General features: G+C 45.2%; 1 protein-coding gene across 1 annotated transcript in view; it reads left to right on the forward strand.

Annotated features, from left to right (window-relative positions):
- The first annotated feature begins 4,518 nt into the window (after positions 1–4,518).
- fgf14 (fibroblast growth factor 14) overlaps positions 4,519–13,051 on the forward strand; it is a 93,716-nt gene continuing 85,183 nt past the window's right edge. The window contains exon 1 of the mRNA XM_034561591.1: positions 4,519–4,624. Coding sequence (XP_034417482.1) covers positions 4,534–4,624 — 91 coding nt within the window. The 5' untranslated portion in view covers positions 4,519–4,533. The remainder of the gene's footprint in view (positions 4,625–13,051) is intronic.

A 13,051-nucleotide genomic window follows, 5' to 3' on the forward strand; every position in this document is an offset into this window, starting at 1 on the left:
TGTTCTTCTGAGAACACTTGCTCGAAGCGAAGCCAAACAACGCCGTGCGGCGGGGGAGCGGATGGTTTTGATACTGCTGCTGAACATGGTTCGCATGCTTGGCGCCAGTCTAGAAACCCTTTTAAAGCCTCGATGCACACGTTTCTAAATTAAACTACAACAAGACGATCCTGAAACTTGACAGTAAAAGAGAGAATGACGTCACTTTGAACTGATGACGCAAGTGTTGTTACACAACTATGCTTTACACAGCACTAGGCTGGCTTGATGTCCGTGCAGTTTGCCATATGAATGACGCTGCTTCAAATCAATGGCAGAAAACACCTTTATTGCCATGGCGATCCTCCGTGTTGTCCAACATTATAGTGCGGGAATTATTTCCAGAATTCGCACCAAGTGTGCAAAACAGAAGATAACTAATAAAACCACAGCCCATTCGTCGTCATCAATTATTTACATGGCGCTTTGTTAGTCGGTTCTGGCAAACTGCGGCACTTCTCAAGCTCGCCTGTTCACGGTAGCGCGGAGCTCGCTCTCCGTCCATGTTCGCGTGGGATTCTGCACCCAAATGAGGCGCATAGCCTGTACCCTTCCGCACTGCTGGGGGACGCAAGTACGCCATGGAAGGTGTGTCGCCACATGCCCACGGAAGCGCAGTGTCTAGTGGGAAGCAATGCGGGGCCATCAGCCCGTTCCGTTCCATGGGCCCGGGGCGAAATGGAGGAAATAAAAAGGTCAAGATGTGTTTTTGACCAAACACTTCAGTGTCGATAGAGCGGCGATATTATAGGGTTGACTATCGGTGCTTTGATGAAATATTTACAATGAGATTTTTTGCTGAATAATCATCAGTAATGTGATTATAATGACTAAGTGGGTAAATGCAAGTGATATAACGGTCTACTAGAGCAGTCTGCTATGTTCAGAAAATGACACCACGTTGCTGTAATGCATGCCTTTAAAACCAGGAACGTATGCCATATTACCATATCCAAAATCTAAGACGATATCTAGTGTCATAGCAGGGTATCGATATAATAGATACTGCCCTGGTAGATATAACATGGAAGGAAACACTACTAACTATTGATGTGTGTAAGCATGTATACTTTAAAGTCACCAAATAACAACAAAGAGAAAACTCCAATTATCTCAAAAAGGTTTAATATGCTTACCGCCACCATTAAACTCCAAATTATAAACACACTATACAGTTTGTGTGTACACATTGTTACTAATAAGTCACAAAGCAGCTGAAGTACCATGCGATATCAAATACCTCCAAATATATATTTTTGTATTCCATTTTTCATTCCATAATGTAATATGACACGAATCCCTCTCAATATTTTCAAACGATAACGCAGTCAGACAGTAAAACCACAGAGGCCTCGCGGGTCAAACTGGAGCCAGTCCGTTTATCTCGGTGCATCTTAAATCAAGTTATTTCATCCCCATCGGGAGCAAGAGAGGCCGTTAAAAAAGTCCCAAGGGAGCCACTTCCTGCCCGGAGCAATCAAAAGCACGTATTCTAATGATCCCTGACAAAATCGTCGGGCGATATCCTCCAGGGTGCGATGGTACTTTACATTACAGACCCTCGATCGATAGGGAGGCAGACGCGAGAGGCCTCTGCAAAGAGAGCTTGGTGGGGGGGGGGGGGGGGTCGGGGTTAACGGAGCACTTGACCTCACGGGACACGTGTGGATGTTCGTCTGCAGAGCGCGTGCGCACGTTGCCCTAAAACTAATTTGTTCACCTGTTGTACCCGTTCAGGCGCGTCTTAGCGGGCTACGCAAACACGCGCAACCCATCAGTGATAGGAACACTGACAGCCGCCTCTTACAATCAATAAGTCGCTCTTTACAGGTTGGGCCTTTAAAAGAGTGACGTGGCTTAAAGGCGGCGTAAAGAAAAAAGTCAATCAGGAGGCATTTTGTTCCAAAGTGGCCCACATCCCCCGAGGAACCAGGCATCACAGACAACCGACAAGACCTGGGCGGTGCGGAACTAGGTCGTTAAAGTGGATTAATGTTGTAATACGGAGATGAAGATACAACACGACCCCCCCCTTCCCCCCCCCCCCCCCCCCCCCCCGCGCCATGGTTTCCACAGCGTTCACAAACGCTCGGCCTTTTCCGCCGTATGGTGAAAGTCATGCATGTTGAAGGGATGTGACGCACATGCTGGTTTTGAAAGGTCATTTGTGAAAGTGGAAGGATCAATGAGGTGATCTAATGCACCACTATTCCCTCATTAGTACGGATACACTTTTTTCTACGAAGCTCATATTTACAATTTTTTAAAACATTTTTTAGCACCCCATAACCAGGAATCCTTGACTAATATATTTAAATTAAACAAGGAAAAAAAAACCTACTGTTTCTAAATAGGTCATTTATTTTCCGGCTCGGGCCATAATGCCGGTCATTTAGTGTCCTTTGTACTGCAGCCTGACGGAGATGGCTTACTGGGACACAGTATCCAACACCTGTGAGGGGGGTCAACACTAAGTAGAGCAACTAATTGGTCCGCTTCCAAACACTGGCAGACACACTGCTTCTGACATTTGTGCCGGAAAGGGTGGGGTGGGGAGGTCACGCTGACAGATTATTAAATCTCAGATATGAAATAAATTATAAAAACACAGACAGTGAGGAGGAGGTCGGCCAGCAAAAACACCACCGTGTTCCAAAATCAAATCTAAAAAGATCTGTGTGTGTTTGGAAATAAAGTTTCCCCCACAAGTGGACCAAACACTCTCTCTCTCTCATAATAGTCAGGGGAGGACAATGTCTTTTTCTCCCTTATGGAAAACCTTTAAGTCCTCAGAGGAAAAGCAGCCATGCAGTGGAAACAGTCGCCATGAGCAACACTGGCTGCCCCCCCCCCCCCCCCCCCCCCTTACCCCTCTGGGATGAGTGAAACCAAACAGGAGCACATAGAAGTAAACATACAATGTTATATGTGGATGTTTTTGTCAAGCACTGCCATGTTGTATCCTGTCATTACTATATACTCTAGATGACCAGATGTTTTTTTTTAAGATGTTTAAAGTTGCTCTTCTGTGTTAACTTTTAATTGTGAATGCATATTTGTCTGCAGCCAACACTGGATTCAGTTCCTTCTGTAGTAACGGGGATGCGTTGCAGTGGCCTGCAGGCCACTCTGCAGCCCTGCTCCAGGAAGGCTGAGATGACATCATGGCAGGTGACCCTTAACACCTGTGACTTTGGAGCTGTTGTGCATCCTTCCTCCTTAACACCAGTTCCGATGCACAAAGCTGCAACTATATGAGGAACTGAGGGCAAAAGAAACCCTGAACTATGAAGACGAGGGCTGCAAACGTAGATCCCCTTAACGTGAACCCCGTGCATGTCAAAGAAATATGACATTAATAAAAAAGCCCCTCCGTATAGCCACTGTGCTTTCCAAGAATTCCAGCAGAAACGGCATCGGGGACAACAGTCTCAGTTGGATTATTAAAAAAAAGAAAGAAAAAAAAGAATGTTCCGAGGGCATCACTGAAATGACGGCGCAGAAACCACGTGTTTACGTAATGGAGAGCCAATCTTTTCAATTGAACCCCTCCTCCCCGGTCTATTTCCACCAGAGGTCCCGAGGCTGGAGGACATATTCACGCAAATGTTGGCGTAGGGCGCACCGTACTTTTCTTCTTCTTTCTTTTTTTAAGTGTGGAGATGCCAGTGGCGTGGTGCTGAGAGGAAGGCTCGAGGAGGTGAAAACACCACCCACCAAAACAGGGACGAGACGCACACTCCAGGAATCACGGACAACACGCACGCACACGCAAAGAGCCCCCCCCCCAAAAAAAGCCTGGCTTTTAAAACCGAAACGGTTGCGGTGTGGGACTGCCAAGAAATGACAACTGAGGTTGGCGTTATCTGACCTCGCCAAAAGCAGCCGGTTCTCTTGTGTTGCTCCTTTTTCTTTTTCTTTTTTTTTTTACACACAGGCGGCGAAGCGTTGAGATCGGACTCCGGCAATGTGGCGTTCTGTTGGGGCTATCATTGCAGCAGTCTGTGCATAGGATGCATCCTCCCTTGGCTTTTGATGCCGTGCAGATCCAAGCCTCCTCTCTTCAGAGTGATGAACTAAACAGGCAGATGGTCTTCTCCGCGGAAACCCACCGTGCTCCACTGTTTTCACGTTAGTTTGCGTGTGTTTGTTTACCGGCGGGCCCCCGTTTCTCCTCCCCGGTGCGACACACGCGAGCCACAGGAGTGTGTTTTGTGTCATCGACTAGTTGAGGAGGCATCCTTTAAACGCCAGGAGGAGGAGGAGGGAAACACACCGCTGTTGCGAAGTCTGACAAGACACTGAATACCTCGCCACGTGAACGCAACACGCAAAAGGACTCGGATGTACCTGTGGTTTTTTTATTTTCTTCCTATGGTGCAATTGGTCGCCTTGTCCCGGAGAACTGATCCAATTGTGTTATTATGCAACCGCAGGGGTCTCATCTATATCTGGGTGTTTAAGCCACTGGATTGCTCTTCATTGCCCAAATCAATGTGGTTTCTTTGGAACATTTTCAGCAAAGGAACGCATATGCTGCAGTGTCTTTGTGGCAAGAGTCTTAAGAAAAACAAGAACCCAAGTGGTAAGCTCAATCCCCATTATGCCTCCGCTTCGCTGTGCATCGGTTTTGTGCGCGCGTGAGAGACTCCGTGTGTGTGTGTGTGTGTGTGTGTGTGTGTGCGTATCTGCGTTATTCATTCGTTTGTTTGTTTGTTTGTTGTAATGGTGACGGATCTGCAATCGGATCAATGCAGCGGCTGGTATCATGCAGAGGCGCCGGGAGGAGGTGGGGTGGGGGGGGGGGGGGGGAAAAATTATTCCGTGCAGCATACCTTGAGAGAAGCCCTGGGTTGGGGACGCGCAGCGAACAGACACACCGAAGCCCCCCCCCCGACCGCCCCCCTCCCACACCGCCAACCTACCCCCTCCTGCATCACCACGGCACCGTGATCTCCTAACTTTTTAAATAGCGCTTACACACACGCGCGTTTTCGCGCGCGCGCACGCACACACGCGCGCACGGACGAAATTGTATTCCAGTGGATCAAATCCACGCAAATGTTATTCTGTCCAACGTGATCACCCCCCCCCCCTCGCGCCCTCCCCCGAAACCAGATTATGCCATCTTTGGGTTTACCGCAGCAGCGTTGCCCCCCCCCCCCTTCTGCAACCACTTCTCGGTAGCCTGCCTGGAAGGAGACAGACTATTCTGTCATGTCCATCCCTCCTTGCTGTTGCAGGCCAATATTCCTCACGCGGACCTGGCGAAATATGATTTATTATTATTTTTTTACTCCAGAGTTGATTTTTTTTTTGTTATTGTGGTGAAGGGAAGCCAGAGCAGCCGAGGTGCGAACAGGAACAGGGCACGTAGAAAGGAGCCGGGCTCCACTGCACTAATGCGAATCCTGCGCTCGAGCAGCCAACAACGTTTCGATTCAGATGCTGGACTTTTTTTTGAGTGTGTGCGCGTGTGTGTGTGCGCGCGCGTGTGTGTATTCAGCATCGCACCCACCGTCATTAGTTGAATGCTCCGGCTAATTACATGTAAGCTAACACCGTGGAGCTTTAGCGAATCAAAGTGGCGTCGTGTTGGTTTCAACAGGCGGCGCGCGGGCCGGAAAGAAGGAGAAGAAGAGCCCCAGGTGGACCGCATGTAGAGCGGGCTACTTGTCGGGGGCTTTGAAGGTTCAGCGGCTGTAGAGTTCTTCACACTGCATCTGCAGTGTAGTAGACCATCATCATCATTATACTGTAGCGGGACTGTTTCGTCTCTCTGGCAAATATATATATATATAAAATGTGGTCTGCCTTTGATGAGTGGCCACATTCAGCCCCAGTGTTTAAGTCTTTAAAGTAGCGATAACCATCACATTGGAGTCACTCAGCTAAGGTAAAGTAGCTGGTGACTTGACAAGCTAGTTTTTAGGAAAAACCCAGCTCACGGTCCTTGGATAACACGTACCACGGATTTCTAGAACTTTCCAGATACTTCCAAGACTCAAAACACCAAACACAAACCTATACAGGAGCCCACACAATAAATACTTTTAAAACCTGGTTTCCCGAGTTGCAAATGTTACTGCTAGCAAAACACCAGGAAGTGGAATATTCCTTTGCTGGCATAGATGTACTACCTACTAGAAATGCGGTATTATCCGGTTTATCTGTAGTCATATAAAATATACACCACGTGTTTGAATTACTCTTCATTTATATTGTTTAACCTGTTAGAATTCCAAAGGCAAATCTCTTTCAAGCATTTTTTATGGAGCATTGTGCCTTGTCAAGTCCGGCTGCCATGTTTCTGTATTCAAGGGAACAGCGCAGCCTTGCAGACCTATGTGTTGCAAACGGAAGGTAGTTTTCCAAATGTTTGAAAATATTTTAAATAATCTGGAAATATCAACAAAACAACAAAGTGTTGTCACTTGTGAGTTATTTTTTATTTATTTTCCTTTTCAAAGCTGGGCTTGTATTTATCTTTGTAGAGGTATGAAAAGTAAAAATGCTGATCACATGAAATGCACAATCTGGAGCTAAGCCACAGTAGGCTCTGGAGGTGATCACTGACTGATTGCTGCTCAGTGGAAAAGCCGCACCAAGACACTAACTTCCCTAACTGCTGCTCAACGCCGCGCAGCCGATCGATCAAAGCCGATTCCCGCTGTCAGGTGTCTAGGATTTGATGCCTCGTGCCTTCCAAAGTGAGAGGGGCTCACTTGTGATGGCTCACTATTATATTATCGTAAACTGATGGCGTGGGCACAATCGCCGGGGTTTGAAGCAGCGGGTCGAGCCGGTGGTTCGCTGGGAAATGGAGTAGGCCAAGATGCAGACTGTGTCAGTGGGGTGCAGTGCTGTTTTTGTGTGACTTAAAAAAATTGCTAACTCATTGAATGCACACTGTCTAGTAAAAACTGATTTGTATGCGGCTACAGAGGTGTCCCACACAACCGTGGAGGGTGTTCTAGTACCTTTTTTCACAGACAGAATCATCTGTGTGGTGGCCCTCTTGTCAGCAGAGGCGGGCAGGGTGTTTCCAGTATAGTGCACACTAGGCCTGGACATAGTGCTCCAGCCCTTTGGCTGCATTTTTAGTAACACAACATAACTGAGAGAACACAGAGAGAATAAGCCAACTGGGATGTATCAATAGGACTGCCAGTCTTTAATAAAAACTTAGGCGTACAGACTGCATCACCATTGCATCCGATGAAGTTAAAAGTAGTGACGATTCTCCAGCAGGTAGCACTTGGTTTTTTGCCTCTTGAGGGTTAATATTTACCTGTCGGGTGGATAATGCGGGGGTGAGGTGTTTTGTGTTCATGTAGCCCTACAGTGAGTGTGTGTGTGTGTGTGTTTGGAGAGCCAGCGATTCTGTGTTTCTAATCATTGAAAACAGTTCTCAAATCAAGACTTCCAAACAGGGAGCTCAAGATTTATATATTGGAATGTAAAACTATACAATACTAATAATCATGTCAGACAGCATTGCATTTAAAGTGACGCATCATGGCTTAAAGGTGCGAGATCTGCGATTGGGAGCATTTCGATTGCCTCTCAAGGGCTCTCAACATGTGGACGGCGAGCCGGCGGCTCATAGCTAACGGTGCTAACAACGCTAATAGTGCAAACTTCACCGAATTTCATTCTCTTCTGAGGTAGACATTACTACACTATATCATTATAGCTAACAGTATGTGTATTTGTATGTACATGTCTCATAGTTGCTATATTAATACTCAGCATGTCAAATATAGCTCCTTTAATGATTAGGTAATTAAAAAATAAACATGATAGTGCTTTTAGTTTGTGAGCCTCCAATTTTTTCTCAACGTCATAGTAGATTGTAGAATGTTTCACTTCTAGATATTTCTGTGAAGAGTAGTTCTCCCATTGATCTTTCTGAATCAGTTTAAATGTTTGGATTCATTTGCCCCTCAATCTACAGAAAAGTGTGAAATAAATGAATTTTTGAGGTATCCACAGTCTGCAAGCAGTCACTTTTAGTCCATGTGTCTTTAGCTAAGATAAACCACCAAAAGATGTTGCGTTCCGATGCAAATGAACATGCAGGGGGAAAGTTGGAGCAGCCTGCAAAAAACAACTTTCTTTGCAATGGACTTTGAGTAATTTAGTCCCACTATGCCGTGTCACGGTTATACAGCAAAACTCGAGGGTGCGTTGTCCTCAGGGTTATTGGTCTGGTCCGACTGGCATTGCTGGCCAACCCTTAATGTTCACTCCCAGCATTGGTACATGTCTCTGAGGGAACATACTTCATTAAGTCAATTAAGTGATGAGCTAGCTGAGTGGAAGGGATGGAGACAAAGTGAGTTCCGCCCTGCAGCCTGTGTAGCATTGATGAGTGTGCAAATGACCACATAGTTATCATCCGGAAACGTTGGGAGCGTCATTGAATAGACAGGGTGCTGCGCATCATACTGTGAAAAACACCGCCAATGAGAGGGGAAAACCATGACGGGCTGGAAAGCTGACACAAACCATCAGATTTCAGCATTTTAAAGGATTATTTTAGCACCCTGTGTCCACCAAGGTCACAGATAATAAGTAAAATGATGATAGGGCAAGTTAGCGAGCTAGTGTAGTTAGCTAAGGCACAAGCAAATATGAGAATGCATAGCTTTCTGATGTATCCACATTCCACTATAACACAAGTTGCGTGCTATGCTTTAGCGTAACTTCCCAAAATATAGTTAGCCTAAAACTGACATGTTTGCTTTTCCCAGTCTTCCTTCTGATTCGTCACTTCTTTTTCAGTTTTTCGCTTCAGCAGCTTAAATAAATGTTTTTTCTGTTGTTTGTAGCAGTCAAAAGGGACAAGGAGGCACTTCCACGCAATGCAAAGTCAATGGAGAGAGATGATTTGTTTTCTCCTCCGAAGTGGGCGGGACGTAAAATGCGCTCCACCTTTATGGGTCCCAAGCAGGCAGCAACCTTTTGGTTCCGCCAAGTGAGGCCAATGTGGAAGTGTTTAAAAACGTGCATTCTCTCGACTGACCATCAGGGGGCGACTCCCCCGGTTGCAAAAGGAAGTCAGATTGTATAGCAGCCTCAGAGAAAATGACTCTACTTCCCTCTTGATTTATTCCCTCAGTAAACATTGTAAACATGAGTTTATGGTCTCAATCTCTAATTTCAAGTCTTCTTTCAAGTCTTCTACAAATATTGTAACTTCCATTCATCAGTTGCAAAAAACAACAACATGGCAACGGCCGTAGTCCAAGATGGCGACGGCGTAATCGCTGAAAAAGACAAACCAATGGGTGCTGTCACAACGGCTACGTCCACTTCTTATATACGGTCTACGGTCTCATGGCTGCAATGAATGACCGGGGTGTCGATGAGAGTATTCTGTGTTAAATGTTGAAAGGTTGGAAAGTCCTGTCATGATGTGCCACATGTAAAACAGACATTCGATTGGATGTTCACTGATATTTTATCGGTCTTTGCATTTTCTGAAAGTGTAAAAATGGAGGGTACAGAATCAGCCAGGTTACTGAAAGAGCAGAATTGCAGTGGGTGTGCGAAGTCAGAAGGTGGCTTCCTCAGAGCAGCACAGCATTAGCTCACTGACAGCAGAGTGACAGCGCAGGTCACAGAACACCCCGGCTACCACGTGAGGATGGCTCATAGCATATCAAGTGAAACTCAACTTTATCGCGTGTGACAGAGCCGGGAGGCCCGACCGAAGCATCCTGCGCTGGAGCTCTCGCTCGCTCCATGGGTGTGCGGGAGCTCTAACCCCAGAGATCCTACGCAGGACGGAAAAGTCTGGATTTTTGGAATGGAGAAATGTGCAGGAACCCTGCAACTTCGAGGTCGACCTCACACTCATGAGGCAGTGACCCAAGATAATTAATTTGAGTGTCTGAAATGGCCAATCATACTGGCTGTTGAAATACTAATATGTCGTACTGGTGCTGAAAACGGAGAACTTTGAAAATGACATTTGTGGCACATAAACCATTCGGAGATCAATCTATGAATGCTAATTCATTTTGTCTCGTAAAATCATAAAAAAACAGCGCTTAATTAGAGACATAAAATACACAAAAGGCACTTATTCGGACAGTGGCATATTTAATGACTTTCCAACGGTCTGCATATATTTGGCTATAAAACTTGACAGGTTCATGACTAGGCTGGGGTTAACCTTTTTAAAGACAACGACTGTGTCAGCATATTGAATGACCCCTTCATAAGATGCATGTTCGATTATACATTGTTCTTTTTACTGTGCACTAGTCTTTTCTGAGCAGAGGCTTACATAGTGTAATCTGAAATTACATATGCATTTTAATAACTCGGCTTTTGCGGCTGGTTCCTTTTCCACAGTCTCACCTCAGAAAGAGAGCGGTATATCTCAACTTCAGATACAACACTTTTTCTTTTTACAAAATCATGCCCGCTGGAGAATTGAAAAGCTTTTCTCTGCGGTTTAAAGATGCTTGATTCGTTTGTGTTACATACCCACGCGAGTTTAATTTGTGGAGACAAAGAAAAAGCAGTGTAATTAAAGGGGACGGGTAGGATTCGAACAAGAACTCCCACAATTTGAATAACAGCAGGGTCGGCTAAAAATACCATCCTCCAACCAGGGTGGCATGTTGCTAGGTTTCGTACAGAAACATTGCACTAAGATTGTTTAGTGGCTAAACTGCAGGGGCCTTTTCTGATAATACACATTGCCGGCCCTGGCGTATCACAGCTAAGATAGAGAAAAGGTTAACGAGTTTAGCAAATGATTGCACATTTACAAGGGCCATTCTAAAAACAGCACTTCACTTGTGACTTGGATGAACGCTTTGTTTCTAAAAATAGCCGAGCATGCACACATCACCCCACTATGTAATTGAATATACAGGAGGAGAGGTTAAAGTGTGTAATTAATAGGAAGCAAAATCATTTTTCTTCTCATGGCAGTGTCAAAACTCTGGAATACTTGCTTTTGCAATCATTTGGGAAGAGCGATGAGGTTATCTGCTCATGGTATGTCACAAGTCAACAAGAAAACATTAGCTGTGTTTCCATTGACATATGTCTATGCTCATTTTGAAGTATTGCAAATTAAGGTTGATTTTTCACGCTATTTTCTTTTTCAATAAAGCGACGATAAGCAAAATGGGATACGTAACACCTTTCCCAAATAAACTGACACAGCAAACCTGACTGATCAGCTGTTTCTGCTGTCGTCGTCCCGGATACTCCCAGAACGTGTAAAGACTTGTCTTTGTTTCTAGACAGCATGAAACGTGGCCAATACTAGCTGATATGGAAAGAACAATTAAAACGTGCCTAATTGAAACAAATCCCTGAAGCCATCTCACCATTTTCCTTCGGAGATGTGTCAGACGTGGTTGGATGGCCGAGCCGACTGGTTTCGTTGCCGGGTCGCAACCTCCATTTCCTTTACTCTGTTTACTGGCGCATTACAGCCATAACGTCGGCAGCTTCTGATGAAACTGTATTCGTCCAAACCATTTTTAAACATTTCAAAAGTTGACTTGAAATTTGCCATTGACAATTGAATGGAAACACGGCAAATGTATTTTGCTCGTCTGATAGTGGCAGCGCCATCATCAGTTTCCACACTGAATCAACTTGGCCGATCGCTCACCTGCTCTTGAGAAATATGACCTGCAGTTGGTGATGAGATTCAAGTTCCTGGAAGCTTTTCTACATCCCTCTGAGAGACAATCAAGTTTCAAACAAACCAGTGCACACAAGAGGACAAATACAGAGGCCGACAAAGTGTATGTATAGAGCTAGAGAGGAGGGAAAAAAGAAGGGCAAACAACAAAGGAAGTGGGCTGTAGAAAGGTATGTTTAATGTCTGTCGAGTTTCTCCCAGAATGCTCTGGATTCTTCCCAGATGCTCCCGTTTGTAGAGGCGAGAGGTATGATGGGGGGCACGGTCCTAGCTCGGTGCCTCCAATGGTGACTGCCCACTGGATCCGCAGGTGGATGGTGTCCCAGAGCTGCTCTCTGTTCCCTAAAGGTTAGGCCTGATGGGAGTCCCTTGGAGGGGAGACACCGTGAAATGGATCAGTTCCCTTGTAGGTTCTGGGATGGATAACAAATTATGTTTGTCTGATCTCTTGATGTTCAACATTATTGTAAGTGTGCATGCAAAAATGTAAGTGCACTGAAGCAGTGTATACAGACATGTCTTTCACTACACATCGTGTCATGTTAAAAACAGGACATCATTGAGTCATATCGTAAAAACAGTTTCATTATGTTCTTTCTTTGTTTTGTTTTTTCAGCACTGAGCTGTACATTGTATCATTGGTTTAAAAGCTAGTATAATTGTATTTTTATAACAATGGTCAAATTGCTTAATGAATGTGAAAGTGTTGGTCCTAGTGACGAACCCACATACAAATATCAGACGTCCTCTCAGCTTCTGCTTCTTTCGGCTAACTGTACACAAATGTACTGTTTCGGTTCAGCCTCGCTGCTCTCATTGGCGACATTTCCAGTCACAGCGGGCATCTGTTTTTGGCGAAAAATGACTAAGAACACACTGTATGCTACCTGCCCAGCAGCACCAAACAGCAGATGGACAAGGTGCGTTTAGTAGCCAGACATTCCTCTCAGGAGTTGGTCCACACCAGAGTCAAATGAAGAGTGAATATTGGACCTACATTTGTCCAGTTGCCAATAAGGACAGAATTAGATGTCACCACCCTGACGCCACCCATTGGTTTGTCTCAACGGCTGTTTTGAAGCCTTGAGTTCGGTGTTTCGGTCGTCGCCATCTTGGCTGTTTTGCAACCAGAAGGGACAGGAAAGGTTGGAGGTAAGTATAATCGAACACTGAATAAATAAGACATTTTAATGCAAACTAAATGTTACAATTGAATTTCTTGAAGTGAAAACACACTGGGACAAAAAAAACGGACAACACCCAGACCAGACAAAAATCACACGGTAGCCCCGCCCTAAAGCATAAATCTAAATGGGACCATCATTTACTAAT

This window comes from Cyclopterus lumpus, chromosome 21 (assembly GCF_009769545.1).
Source record: "Cyclopterus lumpus isolate fCycLum1 chromosome 21, fCycLum1.pri, whole genome shotgun sequence".
Classification (NCBI taxonomy): Eukaryota; Metazoa; Chordata; class Actinopteri; order Perciformes; family Cyclopteridae; genus Cyclopterus; species Cyclopterus lumpus.